This window comes from Camelus ferus, chromosome X, assembly GCF_009834535.1.
Source record: "Camelus ferus isolate YT-003-E chromosome X, BCGSAC_Cfer_1.0, whole genome shotgun sequence".
NCBI lineage: Eukaryota > Metazoa > Chordata > Mammalia > Artiodactyla > Camelidae > Camelus > Camelus ferus.
Genome location: NC_045732.1, coordinates 89014783 through 89036699, shown reverse-complemented (window position 1 = coordinate 89036699; position 21917 = coordinate 89014783). Strand labels below are relative to the sequence as shown.

The window sequence follows — 21917 nt, the reverse complement described above, 5'->3', positions numbered from 1 at the left end:
CCTAGGGATCACATGGAATGAATCGGATCATTTGTGCGACGAGACCAAGTCTCAGAAGTATTGGCAAAGGACAAAAACTGCACAGAATGGCCCTCGTGAGCCTCTGCTCGGCGACGTGGGGCCTGGGTACGCCCCTCTTCACTGAAGACACGAGGTGGGCAATTGCAGCTGTGCCTCTGGTTAGACTGGGACAAGGTGAACACCTCATAGCATGTCTCACCATTCTGGGTGGTGGTCTCTTCCCCACCGGTGCCTTTCATGGCGCAGGGCACAGTGAGCCACGGGGAACGCTGGGGGGCTGTGCACGACACTGGGATCACATACTTAGATGAGGTACCCTTTGAAGCATAGTGCAAATCGGTGCTGTAGAGAACCATGTCCTGAGAGACAGCCTTGGCCCTGATGCCACATTCGGTCACGCGGTAGGTGAACTGGTAGGCGTGTGGCTGAACATGGTTGGGAGGGCAACCTAGGCCCAAGTGCAACTCATGAAAGTGTACATACACGTCGTTGTTCAACAGAAAGGGGTGGACAGTGACCATGAACCAGTCTATAGAGCACAGTACAGTCATTGGATTTTGTCCGGAACAGGCCGAAAACACAAAGGTGAGGGTGACCAGTCCTCTTATCAGCTCGAAAACCTTCATCCCTGTAGCGGATCAGGTAAGGACTCTCAGGAAACAGGAAGCTGTCTGGCGAGGATTTCTAGAGCACACAAAAACACAAAAGACAAATCATCTTGTTTCCTATTGAAAGTTCAAACCTGACCATTAAAAAAAAAAAAACCACACAAAAGGCTATTTCCAAAGCATTAAAAAAAAAAAGCTAAGAGAGTAGGACTGAAATATTCTCACCAAAAAAAAAAAAAAAAAAAAAAAGGTACACATGTGAGGTGAGAGATGTGTTAATTAACTTCATGGGGGGAATCCTTTCACAAGGTATCCGTATGTCAGATCATCACGTTGTATACTTTAAATAGCTTACAATTTTATTTATCAATTCTACCTCAGTAAAACTGAAAAAAAAAAGAATTAAAAGTAAAGGAAGAGATTCTTCTGAGAGAGAGAAGTGAATTTTAATTAGATTGTTGGCACTCACGTGTTCATAGATGACTATATTGGCTTCTTTATGCGACTTTACCATGTTGTTTTGGCATAAAACAGAAATGCCTTACATACAGAATGAGAGTCTACACTGATCAGGAGTAACATCCCTTTGTGTGCGACCCCAACAAAAAAAGAAAACAAAACAGTTTTTATGCCAAACATTTAATGGCGACAGGAAGTAACGGTTTAATTCAAGCTGACAGGACTTCCCTTCTAAGGGCTCCAGTGTCCTCCTGTATACCATACTAATGAACCTCTCCCTATTGCTTTTTTTGGGTTAGCAACACATTTAATTAAATGAAAACCTAAAAAGAAATTGTGGTTTATTCCTGACAACCAAATACTGAAAGTTTTCCAAGTGACTCACTTAAAATGACCAAATGAATACTTCCTAAGTCATTCTGACCATCAGAGTCTCTGCTGCATTAGTCAGGACACCTTGTAAAACAGTGACATTGCAGAAACAAAAATGACCTGGTTTTTCATTGGACATTTTTCCAGCCATATTAATAGGAAAACTACACAAAAGCCCCATATTAAAGAAAGCAAGTCTTGGGTGTGCCCCTTCCAAATTGATTGACTAGAAACCACCTAAAATGTTCTTTGTGGCCGTGGTTTGCACCTCCTCATTGAGTCATATGCTTTGCTTAACATTCTTCTTTGATTTGCACTAGTCTTAAATTTTTTTTCCATAGGAAGCTCCCCAGTCCTGTTGCCTTTTGCCTCCTAAAGAGCGGCAGGCACAGCAGTGGGAGTAATGCTAAGAACAAGTGTCAAAAGTATCAGAAAGAGGTGACGCACGAAAAGGCGAGGGACGAGGAATAGCATCAAATATTGTCCGACTCAGCTTTCCTTTTAAAAGTGAAAATGACATAAATCAAATAGAAAAGGGCCTACGATTTCAAAGGAAATGTCTATGCAGGGTTTAACTTTTGTTCCCTGCTCAGTTAAGTAATCTCTGCCTACATGAATTCATTCTTCCACTAATATTTATTGAGTGTCTACTATGTGCCCAGCAGCATGCTAAAAAGCATCCCAAGATGCCTCTTTCCTCCTCTTTTCCTCAGTTGCAAAATCGCAACTCTTCGCAAAATCTTTCTCTTCCTTTGAATATTGATGAGTTTGCTGCATTCTTCAATGGAAACCATGGCAGCACTCACATGTTTATAGATGCAGTGGCCTGGCATCAGACACTTGATCTGATTGGTACCAGTCTAGTCTTGCTCTCTCTCCCTCTCTCATTCTCTTGGGGGTGTTGGGGTGTAAAGAGAAGCCTAAGGGATCTACCGGCTCCTTCCTTTCCTCTTTGTTCCGAAATGTCTTAGGACTGCTTTTTTGTTTTTCGTGAAGCAAAAAACCCCAAACCAAACCAACCAACAGACAAAACCCAAAAAACCCAGAAGCGCAAGAAGTGTAGCACAGCGAACTGCCCTCAATACCTTGTAATAATAATGAAAAAGAATCTGAAAAAGAATATATACAACTGAATCAATTTGCTGTACACCTGAAACTAACACAACGTTGTAAATCAACTGTACTTCAATTAAAAAAAAAAAAAAAACAGCCAGAAGCAGGAGCAACAAACAAAAAAAACCCAGCCCTCTTACCCCTCCAAAAAAGCCAAACAAACAAAATACGATGACAACACCTTCCTCTTCCAAAAAAAGTAAATTCTGATGCCAGCTGGTCCTGGATAATGACTCAACAGTTAAATAAACAAACTTGCTCTGGAAGCTGAGATCACCACGCCATCACTGTTGCACTTTTGTCGTGGTCTAAGGAAGACCATTTTGCCCTGAGCTGGTTTTAGGAGTGCCTTTCTCTCTGGCTCTCTCCCTCTTTCCTTCTTCCTTCACATCATCTCACAGCCTGGACTTGTTTGTCCTGAACAAAAACCTCCCCTTTAACTGATCTCTGGAATAGGTCAAGGAAACAATCCTTCCACTCCAATTTTCTTGTTCAAACCTAAAAACCAAGACTCAAGTTTAAGGCTCTGTTCTTGTCCAGGGAGTTAGCCATTTACTTCCTCTGCCTCCCTCAAGCATCTTTCTATCCTCCTCCCTTCTCTTTCTTCTCCTGGATAATCCAAAGAGAGTTATAAAAAGCCCAGACTCTCTGAGAAACAAGACAGTCGTCCCCCAACCAATCATTTTAGACTACCTCACCGCTCCTCTCAACATCCACTTTTTGAATTACATCACGCTGAATCAGTCTTGAAGGAAGGGGTTTAGGGGTTTAGAAATCCCTGAGTTTGGGGGTTTAGTTAGCACAAATTTCCTAACTGAGACAGGACAGAATCTGTTTCCTCTGATTTTCTTACAGCCAGGAAGAGAGTACCACAAGATGGGAGCAATCAATGTGTGTGACAACATACCTTTGCGCTCAGATAAAACTGAAAAATGAAGTCAGTGAGAACCGCGTTTAAGACTGCATCTCTAAGGTGAGAGGGAGTAGCTGGGGGATCCGGAGGGGAGGAGAATGCACTTGCTAATGAGCTTGCTGAGGCTACTCCTGGGGAGTTGCTCCCTTTTGCTGACTACAGATCATCGGAACTGGGCAGCCTCCCTTCCTTGCTGCCTGCAATTCCCAGGGAAGGGGAGAGGGTGTGTGTGTGTGGGTGGGTGGGGGATTGGTTATAAGTCATTCACAACACAGTGTGAATTCATCAAATCAGCTGGCTTTCCTAACATCCAGCTGAGATGTGCTGGCAGAATGGGATCCTGGATGGGGAGGCAGAGGGTGGGCTCTGATTAGGGGGGCAGAGGGAAAAGAGGGAAGAAGGGCTAGAAATGGGAAAGGGATGCCAGAAGAGAGACTTGTGCCGGGGTGCCAAACTGAAGGTATTTTTAGCCATAGTTGGGGCTGTGCACAGCATCCGAGGAGCTGAGGGATTTGAGGACTGGGGAAGAAATAGATGCAGAGAGGGGAACGCTCACCTTGGGACTATTGTCCAACTTCTCAGCGGCGGCTGGGATGTTAGAAAGCAGATCTCAGGGTTTGCATTATCATAGCCCCATTTTGGCTTAATTACAAATTATCCCTACGACATTCCAGAAGCAATGAGCTTAGACGTATTTGTATAGCCACGCAGGGCTTGGCTATTGGTACATACAGTCCTGAACTGAGCTACAGAGAGGCTGGCAAAATCAGAGCTGCTAATGACACCTGGATGCAAAATGTTTGCTTTCCTTGCAGCTCCAGAGTACAGTAGCTTTCTGTTTTTCTAAATGTGGTTTATGCATATACATTTTCCATTGGTTCCTTGGAAAGAGTTTTCCTCCTCCCCCCCCTTAAAAAAATTTCCTAATAAGCCTAATTCTTAATGAATCCTTTACGTTAAAAAAGTATGAAACGTTTTGTTCCGGGAATATGAACTCTGTTTGTTAGTGTCTTACAAGAAAGAGATTGAATATTGATCTAAATGTAGAGCATTTTTAATCTCAAGGAAAAAAGAGATTCTTTTTAAGAGAGACAAAAGCTGAAGTCCAAATTAGTTTTGTGATGTTGGTGAGTGAATTGAGACGTGTAACACAAATCTCCTTGAAAGCAGGCAGGATTTTTGCCTCCCCACCTCCTCTGATGTCATTAGAGACACATATGAACTCTTTGCAAGGGGAATGGAGAGGGGAATTAGCTAAACATTTCCACATCTGGTTTGAGAACAGTTTGGAAAAAGAATTCACTCCATAGGGTCCTGGAAGCTTTTTGGGTCGACAGTTATATATTTTTAAAATTCAGTATACTCATGACAGCATAGTTATCATTTGTATATTGTTTTCCCAGAATCTTGTTGTCAAAACAAAAGGAAACAGAGGGGAAAAGGAAACTCCAAAGCAGTATGCAATTATCTCAGGGAAATATAACTGTCAGGGCGTTGATTTGCAGCAAAGTTTGTTCACTCTTTTGCAGCTGATTTGAAGAAAAATGAATCTGAGTTGGAATAAAGATTCCTTTACAAAATAGGAGCAGAAGAAAGGATCCTAACACTCTGTGGATCCTTGAGTTGAGAAATTCAGATAGTCACATTTTGCCTTTGCCCAGAAACTGTCTCAAGGTTTGGGAACATTTTAAAATTGAGGCCCAGTTTTGAAGACTTAGTTGCTTAGCTGCTCTCAAAGAAAGTGAGAATTGTGATTGTATTAATGATGTTGAAGGTATCTTAAAGTGAGTTAGAAAACGAAATAACTGCTTTTGTAGAATTTACATGAATTCTAAAGAATCTGAGGTTGGCTCAGTTTTCCAACCTTCTGAAGCTTTGGCGAGAAAGAGGAATTAGGAACTGCTAATGCTTAACAGTGTCCATTCTCTCAACTGAGGGAAACACCTTGACTCAACCCTAGGAAAGCTTTCATTCAAATTAAAGTAAAAAGTAATCATTAAAAGTGTTTTATTCCCCCTGATTCTAAAAGTAGAAAAAAACTGTAGAAAAAATTGGGAGATATGGAAAAGAAAAAAAAGAAGAAAACTTTCCTCAACATCCAAATAATCATTATGAAATTTCTGATTTATATAATTTGGGCTTTTGGGGGGGGGTTGGGGGGGAATCTATATATATATATATGATCCAAAGTCATTTCTGGAAAAAAGGCCTTTTGAAAGCTGTTTTTAATTTTTGACGTTGAATTTGAAAGCAATCAAAGCATTATTTTTGTTTGGGCCATCTGGTTTTGTTCTTATAATCTGTTAAGCTATCAAGCATAGTTTAAATGTCATGGTTCATCTCATGCACAAATAAAGGTTGCGAAAGAAATAAGAGTCCAAGCTCCTTGTAAGAGAGAGAAGTTTTCATTGGGTCATAAATTTGGTCACTAAAAGGTGAGGAGTGTGATGTGAAATCAAACCATAATAAGGCTATGCAACAAGGGTAAACCATACCCTGACTGAATGTAAGTATTTCCAAATAAATACAGAAAGCCGTACTTTAGTGGAAATTGCAACTATCGGGTCATGGGAACTCCTTCCTTGTCGTGCAGAGAAGCTGAGTTCGTTTAATTTTTAAAGTTGAACGAAAGGATGTATTTCATAACTTCTGTAAAATGTAAGGAAAATCCCAAATGCATGCCCCTAATTCAGTTTATGCTTTAATTTAATAATTTATTTGAGTTTGATTTTTCAGAAAACGACACCCTTTGCCACAAAGCCCCAGAGTCCCTTCTCATTCTAAAAGACAAGGTAAGTTTCTGTCTGTGCAGTGCTCTCAAGTTCACAGCAGCACGGCTGCCTTTTTAACCCATTAGTAGTCCCTGGAGGTCTGCCCAAACCAGATAAAGGCCTGTCCCCTGGGATGATTTCCGGCTGTTACCATCAGAAGGCAGAGGATTGAATCAGACACTGCTTCAAGGGCTTCACCACCTCTTTGATACACCTGTGTCAATAAATGAGGGCTCGAGGTGGCTTTCAAAAATGGTCAGGCACATTCCTTGCTCCCTTTCAAAATTGGGATTTTTGAGTACAGATTTTCGTAAAGCGAGGTGCACGTATACGGCCCCAGCTGAAGGATGGCTTAAGTCCAAATCAAACCACAGTTGACTTTACAGGCTGTTTGCTTGATTTTTAACTGAACTGACCAATATGCAGCTCTCCAAAACCCAAAGCTACTTTGTGTATGCCCCACCCAGAGTGTGGCCACTTGGTGTGTATGTACATCTTGACTGAGGCCATTCAACATCTTTTGGCTCCTGAGAGGGAGAAAAGGTTTAGAAAAGGTTCCTTTGATAGGAAGGCCGTTGGCCATTGTTAGGGAGCCTACAATTCGGGAGGCTTGCATGTGTATTGGACTAGGTAAAGATGCATTGCTCTGTGGCCAGGACGTTGTGGGAAGAGCAAATTTCTCTCTCTCTCTCTCACACACACATACACAGATGGACAGATGGACATAGATGAACAGACAGACATACACACTAAGGAGAAAGGAAAGCCCAAGTGCAAATCTATTTCCTGTTATTTCCCTGATTCCTACTATTTCCCCCCATCTCTTAATTCTTGGACTGTAAATTCCTTAGGGAACTGAGTCTTGGTCTACTTAGTATCTGGTACATGGTAAGTGCTCAGTAAATATTTGTTGAATTAAAGAATGAAGGAATCAATGAATGACCACCAGAAATTGCCACTCTCCCCTGTGCCTCCTCGTCCAGCCACTAAGGCCCCGAATCTGGTTATTGGCTAAACCTCTCCTCCACTCCTTCCCCAAAATCCCAGTTGAAGGCTTAGGGTAGCAGTAAAGTTTTTCTTGGTAGAACGTGTATGGCCCCTGCCCATTTACCCACCTGCCTGCCTGCTGGCCTCACTGATGTCAAGGGCTGTATGTCTGCCCAGCCCAGTGGTACCCACTGCCGTCTCAATTAGCTCCTAGCCAGCCACTCCAAATGGAGCCAGCCCATTTTGCACTAACTTCCCAACCCTGGTCACTAGACTCCTTCCTTCTGTCAAGCAACCAAACACAATCAGTGTCAGCATGCCTGGATTTAGTGGTAGATTCACAGGATCTCTCCACTCTGATGGTCTCAGGCAAGTGAACAAAGTCAACCTCTAGAGAGAAGATAAGGTGCAACTCTCCTCTGGTCTGGCTTTACATGAGAGGAGAGAAGAAATTGTTAAGCACACCCAGACCACGTCCAGGCAACTGAGAGACACAGCACAAGCAGAACCGGAAGTCTCGGGTCCACAAGGTACTGAGGAGTGATGGGGTGCCTAGAACGGGCTTCCCGGAGTCACCAGGCTGACTGAGGCAAGTGGACACAGCCCCCTGAAGTGGCCCATGGATGGATTCCCTTAGCTACATGGGGGAACCAGACCACGGGCTGGAGAGCTGTTCCTCCTCAGAGCACATCTACATGTCCACCACCAGTTCCGAGCACAGAGGGAGAAATCAGAAAATGCCAGAGGCTCCTGGGAAATCGGAGGCAAGATGGGTTAAGTCTCCCCTACCGCAAGTTGGCCCTTGGCTCACTCCGGGCCAGGCTGGCTCAGTCCACTCTGCCAACTCCAGGCTGAGAGAGAGATCCAGGCCAACTCCAGGTTTTGTTTCAGTGTCCCCACAATCTGAGTGTGCCCCCAAATGCTTTCAAGTTACCTCATCTCCACATATGCTATGTATTTCACTGGCAGATATCACTCTCCATTTCTGTCATCTGTACCTTTTATATAAAACACAAGCTTAATTTTTTGGGTGTGATGGGTCCTTATCCTGGTAATATCAAAATACTTGGGGCAGAGTGTTGGCTTGGTGCATTTTCTATGCAATTAGTATCTGGTTAAAATATACACATAATCCATCAGAGAGAGCACAGCCCTGTTGACACCTTGATCTTGGACTTCTAGATGCAGAACCACGAAGAGAACACATTTCTGTTGTTTAAAGCTGCGCACTTTGTGGTACTTTGTACAGCAGCCCTAGCAAACTAATAAATACATTTTTCCAACAAACTGAACAGACACACGTGCTTCCTTCCTGAGATAAGAGCTTGAAACTATGAATGTTCTGACTCTGTGTCTTGCTGCAACATTAAATTCCATTTGGGATTAGAAAGATGATGACTAACCAGGAATGGAGACGGGAAGTTAGAGAGAAAAGAGCCAGTCTAAAGGGGTGCCAGTGCCGGTCCTGGGCACTTACAAGAGAATGGAATTAGGGAGGGGGATTTCAGTGTAATATCATTTAGACTTTCCTAAGTCTAAAAGTTGCCCAAAAATGAACAGAGAAGCTTGGTGTAGAACTAAGTTTTCTTGGCTCTCGGCAGGCGTTCTGGTAGAGGTTGGGTGGCCACTTGTCAGGATGCCTGTCCTATGTGGGAGGCGAGATTAGAGGGTCTTGAAGGCTCAAACACAGGATGCCATGTGTGTGTTCCCAAGCATGTGTTCATAATATACTATCATATAATTCATAATGTGTTCATAATTGTGTATCATAATGTGGTTGTAATTAATGCATATATTATGAACACAGGCGAAGGAACACACACATACACATACACACCATGCACCCATGTGTATGTCATTTACATAGGTCTTCCGGAAATACACAAGACTATACCGTACTGCCTGACAGGGACCTGAGCCCTCAGCCACGTTTTTGTTGTGATTGGAGCTTAGTGATATTGGTGGCAATTACAAGGGCAAGGTGCCAGGGGAGAAGGGAAGGGGAGTCATATATAGACGTAAATACTCAGAATGGAGCTTACTGTCCAGCTGTAAACGGTGGGGGGCTGACATGGCCTTTCTAAGCAGCATGATCTCAGAGAGCCCTGCACCAGGGATTCTCTTGACAAAGGCTGGGACTCTGCTCCTTGGAACTACCATCTATGGAGGCCCTAGCACAGCTCTAGGGCAAGTGATCAAACGTATAAATATTTTCTATTTAACCTAGAAAGGAACAACTTTTATTTTATGTTTATGTTTTTTTGCAATGTTCTAAGCAAGTGCAGAATCCCAGGATTTCTGAAAGTTTGTTTCAACATACATGAGTCACATATGGCAATAAATCTCAAAGGTTTTCTTTAATTTGCCTATCTTTTATTTGTATAGAGACGCTCCTCCCTTGGAGTGTGCCCTCTCCTGTTATCTCCCTTGATCCTTGCAGCTCTTTTGTAAGGTCCTCAAAGACAAACATCACATGTTAAAGTTGTGGGAATAGTGGCCCCGAAGGGCAGAGAGGCTCTGGGCCTCCAGCCTTCCCAGCAGCCTGCCTGGCTTCTCTCCCCCTTTACACTGTACTCAAAATTGTAAGATGCCATGATGAGCTAACCACTGTGGAAAGGAGGGGAAAGTCCTGAAGTGGCTTGACCTGTGGGCTACTGCTCCAAGATACGTGGTGAATTCTGCATCAGTGCTGATGGCTGGCTATTTAGGAGATAGAGCAGAACTGACTCTCAAACTCAGCCAAGGGAGTACCAGAGCTCTGGGAGTAACTTCCCACAGCTGCGGAAGGCTGAGGGCGGCTCCAAGATGGCAAATGGTAGCGAGGGGCAGGGACTGAACTTTCGACAATAGCCCCAGATTTGAAAATGACAAGAGGAAGAACAGAGTATTCACAGGCTAGAGAGGGTAGACCCAGCTAGACAGCAGCTGAGTGTGTCATCTGTGTTTCTCTTGTTACTTTTTAAAGTTTGCTTTCTACTCCTAAGTTACGGGAGCGATAACAGAAACCAAGTCCACCCGTTAGACAAGGCTGTGTGTCGCAGGCAGCTGTCTGATGTAGAAACTGAGATTCCGCTGAAGAACGAAGGAAGGAAGCAAACATTTGCTGAGACACTGTTCTAAGGGGCTTTACTTGCAATATCTCATTGACTCCTCACAGTAACCCTGTGTGGTAGGTACTCTTAGTAAGGGCCACATTCTACAGAAGAAGAAATTAAAGATCGGATAGTTTAGGTAGCTCATTAAAGACAAAATGCTCGCAAGTGGCAAAGACAGGACTGGAAGCATCTGCCACGCTCTCAGAGCTTCTGGAGTTCTCTTTCTAGTATCTGCCAACACTAAGAAGGTGACACCAGGAAGGTGTTTAACAAAGAGGACATAAAAAAAAAAAGAGGCAAAGATTGTTTATGGGGATCAGAGTCTAGGGTGACAGGAAGGTGAGGAAATTAACTTTCCAAGCAGGGGAAGTCAAGGAAAAAGGGCAATCAATGAGAGCCAGAAATTCAGAAGCATGCAGAGAAGATCATTCTAGATCACTGTTATCACTCCTTGTATTTCAGACTTCTAAAGACCAAGCAGTCGTTTCTGATTTCAATGTAACACATTTATTTCACGAGCGGACTGGTTACCCCTAACATAATGCACCTCAGGACTTCGGTATAATCACGTCTCCCCCATGACAAGGGAAATGTGTATGACTTCTGTACAAAGCCATCAAATCTGGCAACCCCAGACTATGAAGAATGGCCTGCAAGCTCACCCCCAAAATCTTTCTGACTGGGAAAAGGGTATCGTGCATTCTCAAATTCTTACATCTGTCACAGAAGTAGAGAATCACATGTTCCTAATTCCACCCTGAGGACAGAGATTGTGTCTCTTTCTGATTTCATCATGTCTTTAAGAGGAATGCCGAGCTTCATTTACCAGGCCGGAGTGTTTGTGAAGCTCCAGACAGGGCTTGGACGGGAGGAGGAAGAGAACAGACAGCCAAAAGAGACTTCACATTCGTTCCACGTTCTAAACAACTGGAGCTGGGCAGCCTGGTGCCCCGACAAAAGTTGGGTTTTCACAAACATTTTAGCACTCACTTAAAAAAAAACCCACTTAGTGAGTATAAAGAAAGCAGCAGGGCCTGGAGTGCTCTTCGTTCCTGGTCAAAGCCACTAGCTCGAGATGCTGGAGAAAGACACTGAGCTTCTCTCCCCCAATAACGCCATCTGGCATTCTCTCATATGCTTTATGAAGAATCTTACATTGTTTGAGCCATGCACTGGCTCATAAGAAGAGTTGAACAACTGTGGCACCCACCTGTTAGAAATCAAGACTGGGCTATTAAAGCCAGCAGGGCTGACCCGTTAGAAGGGCCTGACCGTTTTGTGTGGAAGACGAACCTCTCCTAAACCCAGGGATTAGCATGTTCACATTGGGACCATCACTGAAGCAGGTGCTCATTCTGTGGGTGGTTTGGAGTCATTTTTCTGACTGCCTAGAGGTAGAAGCTGAAATAGAATAAGTCCTCAGAGGGCACAACCCCGGACAGTGGACTGAGAGATAAGGGAGACATTCCTTGCTCTTTGCTTCCTTGGAAAATGGAAAGAGAAACTCTCAGCACAAAATGGCGGCCGCCCTGACTCTTTGGTGTTTGTGCTACAGAACTAGACGGGAAGGAGTTGATTAAGGAAACATGAAGGTTTGTGTTTATCAGGGGATATGGTCATTTGGAACTCATCCCTCACCAGTAATGTATGTTTAAATTCCAACTCTCTAATTAAGCAACACTTTCAAAAGGGCCACCTTATCATTATTTATAAAATAAACTGATTTTCAGGAAGGAGGATTTTTGCTTTCCTTTGAGAGATTTTGCTGGTGGAAGACTGTCAACCTAGGGGGCATTTTTTAAAAATCAAGTTTTAAGTAGCACTTATTACTTCTAAATACAAGAATTTATGGTTTTACTTCATCATCTTAAGAGTCCATGCTCCTATAAAGGTGACTAGAAATTTGATGCTAGTAATATTCTTGTTATGATTTCCTCAATATGGACACATCCTTCAGATTTCTAGGCTAATTGGATATTGGCGATAGTAAGTGGTCTTGGGGAGGAGGTTATGGAGACAGTGGCTTAACTCATCGTTTTTTTTTTTTTTTAATTTGTGTTGTTTTAAAATATTTTTTAAAAAGATCTAGTCCAATAGTGTTTTTTTAAAAATTGAAGTACTGGGGATTGAACCCAGGACCTCATGCACGCTAAGCACGCCCTCTACCACTGAGCTATCCTCGCCCCCTCAAAATCATTATTCTTGAATATAGAAACTCAAGTAAAACTGCACAGAGAAACAGGGCTCGTAGCATCTTTTAGAAGCTCCTAATCTATTTTCATGCTGATGTCTAAACCACATTCAGAGTTTTTCATATGCCTGGGCATTGGAGATAGATGTAAGCTTGAATTGGGGCTCTGTCGCTTCCTAGCTGGGTGACCTTGGGCAAGTCACTTCCCCCTCCTGGCTTCAGTTTCCTTATTAAAAAAACAAAACAAAACAAAAACAGGACCAGTGATAGAAACTGCCTCACAGGACTGGAGGATTGAATGAGGTATGAGAAAAGGCACATTCAGGACCTGGCACAGAGCAAGTGCCCCATAAGCTATAGGATAGGTTTGGGCAGACAGCCTGGCTGCGTCTTCCTTCCACCCTTACCTCCCTCCACCCCCTTGTGAGTCCCAACTAGAGTCCCATCAATCTGCCACTCTCCTCGGGGGTTGCCGGAAATTCCTGGCGCAGATGTCTCCTACAGGGATGAATTTTGGATCTTCCTCCATCCACCCCTGTTACCACTGAATTATGGGGCGAGAGAGGAGAGGAGACCCATTGAGCGGGAGAGGAGAAAACAAGCGCCTTCTGTGTACTCGTGCCCTGGCTAGCCCAGGCTCATGCCTGAAATAGGTGTTCGGTAAATACTTGAGGAATGTATGTACAAGTGAATGAAAAGAGAGAGGCGGCGGCGGGCAGGCATCCGGGAAAGGAGAGAAAGAAACGAGAGTTGAGAGTCTTGGCAACATTTCCTGACTCTGCACCCACATCTCTGTATCTCAGGGGCCTCCCCTGGCCATGGACTGTGGCCAACCCCTATCCTCTCCTTCCTTTTGCATAGGTTACGTGCAAGACCCTTCACACCCCAACCAAGAGACCCAGACAGAAGCTAGGGGTGTGGAGGATGGGGGATCCCCACTTTGGGTTCAGAGCACCCGAATCTCTCAGCTGTGAACAGACAATAGCTTCATTTCAATGCAGGTCTCTGGAAGCTCCTCCAGGGAGATCCAGATAGAACCCCACCCATCACTGGGAAATCCCCTTCCTGTCTCAAGGCTGAGCAGTTGGGGTGCCAGATGACAGATCCACTAGTCCACCCCCACTTCTTACTTCACACACGCAAGCAACATGACTACCAGGTTTTGCCGTGAACGGCGTGCAAGCGAGTAGGACACCTGTACCCACAGGTGGATCAACACGACACTGAACATGCGTGCTGACCAGGCAAGGCACTGAGGCTGAGGATTATGCTTTTTACAGGCAACGTTTGAAAACCTTATGTGCTGTGGTTTCCCACTGCCTTTCATAAGCTCAACTTCTGTTCTGACATTTGTTTCAAATAAGGTTTCCTTCCATAAAAATACCACTTACGGACGCACATGCAGGAATGTGCATTTGGCTTTTCCTGGGTGTTAAATATTTTATTTGATGTGCTGATTTTCAAACTACATGGCTGGAAAATTAATATACACTTAATTGCCTGTGTGACAACCTCTCAGCACAGAAGCAACAGTGATTCCAATCCTGAATCCTTGATTCTTGACCTCTTGCTCCCTGTGACCTCCTAGCCCCAATCCATGTCACACTCAATCTCTAGTGGCCCACCAATTCTGCAACTGACACATAAAAACAGGCCAAACCTCTCCCCCAAAATAAACAAAACCACCACCAACAAAGAACTGGAAAAAGAATGTGAGGATTCCACCCTACATGATGTGATTGAAAATTCAAACAATATTTTAAAGGGAACCATTAAGCCAGTCCTTTCTAACACATGTAACTTCTTGATTGGTTCCACATTTACATCATCTCTGGCTTGATCTGGTTCTTGGGGTCTGACTCAGCAAGCTGTTGTTTCATCTCATTCCATACATGCTGCGAGTGAGGGGTATCTGTAAGTTACCCCCCCCTTTTTTTTCTTTAAATTAAAAAAATTGGTGAAAAACAGAGCTGACTTCCAATGTGGGCAATTCTAGCTAATGGGTCAGTGGATGAGCCCCGCACAGTGTGTGGAGGGGACCCCGAGGTGGGGGTAATTTTGGTCTAATGGCAGCTGGCTGAGCAGCTGGGAGACAGCAGCTGCAGGGGACTACTTCGATGGAGGGTAGAATTTAAAGTTGGATTTCTGTACAGAGCTATTCAAACTGGCCGAACCTCAGGTTGAATTCTATCCCTCGGTGTACGTTACCAGCTTATGCCTTGACATCAGTGAACCAGGGGCGTAACAAAGACCCTTGCCTACTTCACAGCGTTATAGGGGAGATTTCAGGACCAAAAGGTGGCAATTCTTATGTGACCTCCTTCTCTTCAACACGACACGATGTTTTGATGGAACTAAGCATTGAGGATGGACCGCCAACAGGGCTCTTATTTAAAGTTTAAAATGTCCTTTCATAACTGTTGGAAAGGAGGTTTGTATACAGAGAGAGTATCTAGGATTTGCCCATTTCTGTTTAAAAAAATCCTTCCTGACTGTAAATCCTGTGTTCTGTAAATAATTTTTGGGTCCAAGAAGACCAACGACTCACATTTTCATACCCCAGTGCCCTGCTTCTGGAGTCCACAGTGGAGTCCACAGTGACGGGAGGCAGACAGCATCTTCACAGGAAGGGACGACAAATGGATCCAAACGTACATAATTGATTTAGTAAACAAGCTCATCATCTTCTAAATTTTTAAATTCATCGTGAGCAAATCCGTTGGAAAAAATATACAGCATTCCTCTTAAAGTGATTTGCTAATTGCGGGAAGGGTGAGAGCGATGTTCAACCCAGGTGCCCGGGATATCACACCTGTGAGTGTGGGAACGCAGTCTCAGCTGTTAAACCGGAGGGGCCGTGAAGTGAGCTTGGGGCTGGGCTGTGAAAGGCCCCTTCTTTCCAGGAGAATCCAAGGTCATCTCACCATTGGCTCCCTCCCCTCTCCTCCTCCTCACCTCCAGCACTGCACTTAGGGCTGCCTGAGCCTTCCCAATTTTCCTTTCTCTCTGACTTCATTCATGTGCTACTTACGATGACCTCTGCCTGGTACGTCCGCTTATTTATGAAACCTGCTGGGTTTCAAGGTGGCAGGCGGGTGCAGAGGGGGACAGGCATTAACATCAATGTGGTTGTCCTATCCTTCCCCCTTCTCAACCTCCAAGCTAGCAAAAGGGGCAAGTTTCCTGCAGAATAAAGCAACTGCGAGCTCATTTCTTGGTCTTATGAACTGGGACTGTTTCCCCCACTTAAAACATGTGATTGAGCCTGGAAAAAAGCGCAGTGTAGAAGGTTCTGGGATTTGTATTCTCAGAGTACTGTGAATAAGGTTCATATACAAAAAGTCTGCACCTAGGAGACCTGCAAAATGCCCTCGAGTAGGTTTTCATGGGTTAAGATTTGATTAGCCACTCCCAGCTCTAGCTGTTTTGCTGAAAACTACTCATGGGAAAGCTTGGTAATGTTTGTATCTTGCCCACTTCCCCCTATAACCTCTCCCGTGTTCCGTGTGTACTGGAATTAGACCCTCTTGGCAGGGGAGACTGAGGTGATTTCAGGAACCTGTGGGTGTTTGGTGATTGCCAGTTGCTGGTGGGTGAAGGGCAACTCCCTGAGATAGGGAGCACGGAAACCAAACACAAGCGGAGTGGACCCTGGCCCAGGACGGGTGTGGGAGGGGGCTTTTGTGAGAACATGGTCTGACCAGAGGATGATGGACAAAGGGAGAATCCTCAAGGACGTAGAAAGCTCAGGCTGGAGGAAGGGAGGAGAAAGTTGGGATGAATTCAATCAAGAGCAGTAGAAGGCAGAAGGGCAGCTTGGGAAAAAGCTGACTTAGTGGGGGACCCGGGGAGCAAAGCTAATTCAAGCACCGCCCGCAAGCATGGGAACGAGGGAGGGTTGAGGAAGCGCTCTGGTGTCAGGTGGCCGTGAGGAGAGCGCTGTTCATTGTAGCTGGGGACTTGCCTGTGGAACTCAGCCAGCAAGGACCTTGTTTCCCCTAAGGGGCTGGGTGGGGATGGGGGAGCCTAGGTGGCCTGGGCCTGGATCATGGTATATTGAGAAGAAAAGGCAAGTTTCTGTGTTAAAGGCTAAACAGGTTGGACTTGTCCCTGAAATGTACTGACGTGGGACATCTGCAACCCCCACCCTACCACCATTCCTCCTACTGGAAAAATCTGGCTTCCTTGCTGGCTGGTGTGGGAGTGGAGGCTCCAATGTGAGTGACAGGGAATGGAAAACCTAGAGAAGCATGAGAAACAGAATTCGGGCTCTAAGATCAAAGTCAAAAGGAGAGTCTCCTTTCACATCTTTTGTGCTCTCCCAACTCAACTCAGTTATTCTCCCGGGGGAAAGAAATATAGGTAATGGAAACCATAATTTTTGATACCTACCAGTTCTTATTCAGCCTGGGCAGGCACTCTAACCTAGCACATGGTTCCATCAATCCCTGGGCTCCACTGGGTCATTTGGAAGGATCCTTGGTGGGTGGAAAGGACCCCCTAATGATGGACACATGGGCACTGGGGCCCACATTTGCATACCTAGCACCTCCAGGGCCTGAATTCCATGCCTCAAAGAGTACAATGGGTCCCCCACCCTAAAAAGGTAGGAAGCCACTGCTTCATTATCAGTCCATGGACTTGAACAGTGCTTTTTGCTCCAGAGTATCTCCATATCTATCCAGTTTTATGAATGTGGGAAGTGGGGTAAGTAATGCTTTGCATATTTTCATAAGACAGAAAATAAATACCAAATCAAAGTTCATTTTCCTTAATATGATTTTAAGTAACTATGTTTAATTCAACCAGGCTCTTACTAACCACCTTTCTTTCTTCCAACAAATACGTACCGAGCACCTTCTTCAGACCAGCACTGTGCTGGGTCCTGGGAATATACGAAGGTGGAGTAAGGCAGGGTCCCTACATGCATGGAGTTTACAATCCCAAGTGGGAGACACAGTAAATAGATAAAACATCATTATTTAGCATTCAATAGTTAATCTCAAAAACGTGTAACTAAAATTGTGATAAATGATATGAAGGTTAGAGTCAAGTGTTGTGAGAGTGTATAATACAAGGATCTAACCTAGTCTTGGGGTCTGGCTTAAGGCCTCTCTCAAGAAGAGACATTTCCACATCAGTTTTCAGACTCAGCGCTGGGGCCGCAGGTGGAAAGATAGTGAGCGTGTGTCAACAGAACGGCCAAGATCAAAGCTACAGAGCTGGAGCGCAGGTCAGCACAAGCTTCTCCCTGCCACTCTTACCGGGGTTATCTTCCTCTCTTCCCTGCTACTCTTTTCCCTCTGCTGCCACCAGCCATCACCTTCTCCCCTCATGTGAGCACAGGTCAGGTGGGTCTCTATCTTTCATCTTTGAAAATGAGCGTGGGGAGGGGAGGGAAATAGCTCAGTGGTAGAGCGCGTGCTTAGCATGCACGAGGTCCTGGATTCAATCCCAGTACCCCCACCCCAAAAAAGAAGGAAAAGGTAAAGGAGTCAACAGAGGCAAGAATCCCATAGCATGAAAATCCCAACACCTTGGCTATGTGTCTGTGTGCGCGACAGTGCGCGTCTTGCAGATGTGAGATGATAACGTTAATACTTAAGAAACATTGCTTCAGAGACAGCCACTCCTCATACACTGCCACAAAATTGAAATCACCTGCGGTGCTTCGTTTTGTCAACTTATCTTTCTAATCCTAGGAAACCGAATCAAGAATGTTTGCAATTAGGGTTCTGGGGGTAGGGAGGCTGGGGAGTGAGGGCGTAGAGAGATTTGTGCAAACAATTTTGTCACTCAGGACAATACTCTTGAGGTCCATCCAAGTTGTTGTCCATTCCTTTTCACCATACCATGGTTTAACTATTCACCTATCGAAGGACATTTTGGTTGTTTTCAGTTTGGGGCTATTACAAATAAAGTTAGAAAGATCCATGTACACGATTTTATGTGGACGTATGTTTTTATTTCTCTGGGATAAATGCCCAGGAGTGTGATTGCTGGGTCCTATGGTAATTGTGTGTTTAGTTTTATAAGAAACTGCCAGACTGTTTTCCAGAGTGGCTGCAGCATTTCACGTTCCCACCAGCGATGTCTGAGAGATTTTTTCCACATTCTCTCCAGCATTTGGTATTGTCTCTATTTTTTATTTCAGCTGTTCTAATAGGTGGGTAGTAACATCTCATTTATATTTTCACCTAGCATTATTTTCATTGCTTTAGAGGATTCCTTTGTTCATCAAACATAATTTTGAAGACTCAAGTGGGGAAGGAACATCTATTGGATATATTCATGATTTTGTTTATTGTGTTCTTTCTTCCAGATGTTCCAATATTTCTTCTTTTATTATTTCCTCTTTTGTTTAGAGAACTTCCTCTAGCTATTCTTTTAGGGTACGTGTGATGGTGACAGATTCTCTTAGTTTTTCTTCATCTGAGAATATTTTGATTTCCCTTTCATTCCTGAAGGGTATTTTTGAGGGCTATAGGATTCTAGGTCGGCAGTTCTTTTCTTTTAGAGCTTGAAAAGTGTGCCAATTCCTTATTCAAGACATTATTTCCCTGTAAGTAATGTCTTCCCTCCTCTGTCTGCTTTCAAGATCTTTTTCTTTGTCTTTAGTTTTCAGAAGTTTGACTATAATAGGTCTTACTGTGAATTTCTTTGGGTCTACTTTGTTTGGGTTTCTTTCAGCTCTTTGACTATGTAGGTTTATATCTTTTTCCAAATCTGGAAACTTTCAGCCATTATTTCTACCGATGATTTTTGGCCCCATTCTCTTTCTCCCTTCTTCCTGGGACTCCAATGATACGAATGCTCGGACTTTTCTGATGGTCCCACAGTTCCCTGAGGCTCTTTTCTTTTCTTCTTTTTTAGTCTGTTTTCTCTCTGTGTAATTTCTGTTGTTATATCTTCGAGTTTATTACTTCTTTCATTTGTCTCCTCCATTCTTTTGTTGAACTCATCCACTGAGTTCTTCAGTTCTAAAATATCCTTAGTTCTTATTTGTATCTTCTTCCTTGTTTCCTGAGACTTTCTATTCTTTTCATTTGTTTCAAGCATGTTTGTAATTGCTCATTGAAGCATTTTTATCATGGCTGTTTCAAAATCTTTGGCAGATAATTCTAACATCTCTGTTTTCTTGGTTTTGGCATCTATTGACTCTTTTTTCATTCAATTTGAGATCTTCCTGGTTCTTGGCATGATGAATGATTTTTGTTTGAATACTGTTCACTTTGGGTATCATGTAATGAGATGCTGGATCTTATTTAAACCTTCTGTTTTAGCTGGTTTTCTTTTTTCTGACACTGCTCTGGCAGGGGAAAGGCACTGCTGCCTTGTTACTGCCAGATTGGGGCAGAAAGTCAGGTTCCCTGCTTGTTCTGTGTTGGCATGGGCGGGTGTGGGAGTCACAGGTTTCCCTGTGGTGTTTGGGTACAGCATAGCAGTATTTGTCTAAAAATGTTCTTCCTTGCTAAGCTGCCCTTTTCCTGGTCCTTTGGCTAGAGAGGGCAGGCATTTTGTTGTTGCTGTTGCTCCCACTGGTGTTTTCTGAACTGCTGGCGTCTCCAGCAGCCAGGGATATGTGAGGCAAAAAGAAAATCCAGGGAACTGACTACCATGTCATTCTTTGGTTACTGAGGTCCTTAGCTAGTCTGCCTTCTTCTCTCCACCTTTCTTGGTCTTCTTATGTTTGTTATATATATAATATGCAGGGGTTTTAGCTGTACTTAGTGAGAAGAACAGGAAAAAGTGCATCTCCTCCAGCTTCTTGGACGCAGAAGTCTCCACTTGACATTTTGGATCCTACATCTCCTATTAGTTAAATCTCATCAGTTATCTCCAAAGGTATGGTGTTAAAAAGTCACATTTTGATCTGCTGTCTTCATTGAGTGAGTGGATCATGCTCATGGAGCCTGTGAGATATTGAGGCAGAACCATAGATTAAGGCATCCCCAAGAGTTCTCCAGCTGCTGAGCTGGTGACAGATTCCTTAAATCTGTTCTGCTCTTGAACAAACAAGTCTTCAATATGTGCCCATAGCTGCAATGGGTGTTTAAGAAGCTGTGGAGAAAGCTATAGCCTCAACTCTCAGGGTGTTCAATGTCTAGCTGAGAAGACAAGACAAATGAATTCTCAATCTCTGGGCCTGGCAGATAGTAGACGCTCAATAAATGTTTGTTTCCTGAATGAATGCTTCTGAACAAAGGCTAATGGCCCCGGAATGACAGGTGCTAAACTATTGTGTGGTGTAGACTAGAATTGCTGTATGGAGCCAGAAGAGAGAGAGCAGTATAGCCTGGAGTAGTCAGGAAGGGATTTCTTAAGGAGGTAGCGGTTGGGTTGCCTTGTAGGTTGGGTAGGGTCTGGAGGTATAATTGACATATAACACTGTATTACTTTCAGACATACAACATAATGATTCGATATTTGTATATATTGCAAAATGGTCACCACAATAAGTGTAGTTCACATCTGTCACCATACGTAGTTACAAATGTTTTTTTGTGTGTGTGATGAGAACTTTCAAGATCTACTTTTTAGCAACTTCAAATATACAATATAGCATTGTTAACTACCGTCACCATGATGTACATTACATCCCTGCGACTTATTTATTTTATGACTGGAAGTTTTTACCTTTTTGGAAGTATTTTTTGAAGGAAAAATTGACAGGACTTGTTAACAGGTTGTTTATGTCGGGGAGAGGGCATGAAAAAGAGTAAAAAGCCAGGCTTTGGCTCAGATCCTGCATGACTAGGAGCCAAGGGGAAGACTACCTGTTTGATTGTGGACCTGATTAACTCGAGCTGTTAGTGAAACATCCAAGCACATTTGCATGGTAAGTATCTGGACTATCTGGAGCTGAAGGGCTAGATAATACTAGAAAAACCCATCTTTTTACATGAGAGTGGCCGGAAGATGTAGGACCCAGCTCCAGCTTGGCAGCCAACAAACTATGTGATCTAAGGCAATTCACAACCCCTCCCTGGGCTTTGCTGTCCTCATCTGTACAATGGGGTACACTGCTAGATTGTTTTGAATGAGCTAACATTTGATCAGCACCCAGCACAGTATCTGGTATTTGGAAAGAACTCTATACTTGTTGGAATATTTTCCTTCCAGCTGTAACGTTCTTGGATTCTGAGATTTCTTTGAAATGTGACTAGTCCTCACATGTATCTCTGTATCTCTTGTCCTCACTGTATCTGCCTGTTATGACTGAGTTTTTACTTAGTAGCTTTCCCCCCCAGCAGAACCCACCAGTTTAAATTATGTGAAGCTAAGAAGATAGGGGAGGGAAGGTTGTACGTGTTGTGTCTCAATCTTTTCAGACTTCCTCAGTTTTTCTGTGTTTTGAGCATTTGCTGTTTTCACGCTTGAATCAGA

General features: G+C 43.8%; 1 protein-coding gene across 1 annotated transcript in view; it reads right to left on the bottom strand.

Moving 5' to 3' along the window:
* PLAC1 (placenta enriched 1) overlaps window positions 1-21917 on the bottom strand; it is an 81308-nt gene continuing 59391 nt past the window's right edge. The window contains exon 3 of the mRNA XM_006194436.2: window positions 1-705. Within this exon, the coding sequence (XP_006194498.1) occupies window positions 9-647 (639 nt within the window). The 5' untranslated portion in view covers window positions 648-705 and the 3' untranslated portion in view covers window positions 1-8. The remainder of the gene's footprint in view (window positions 706-21917) is intronic.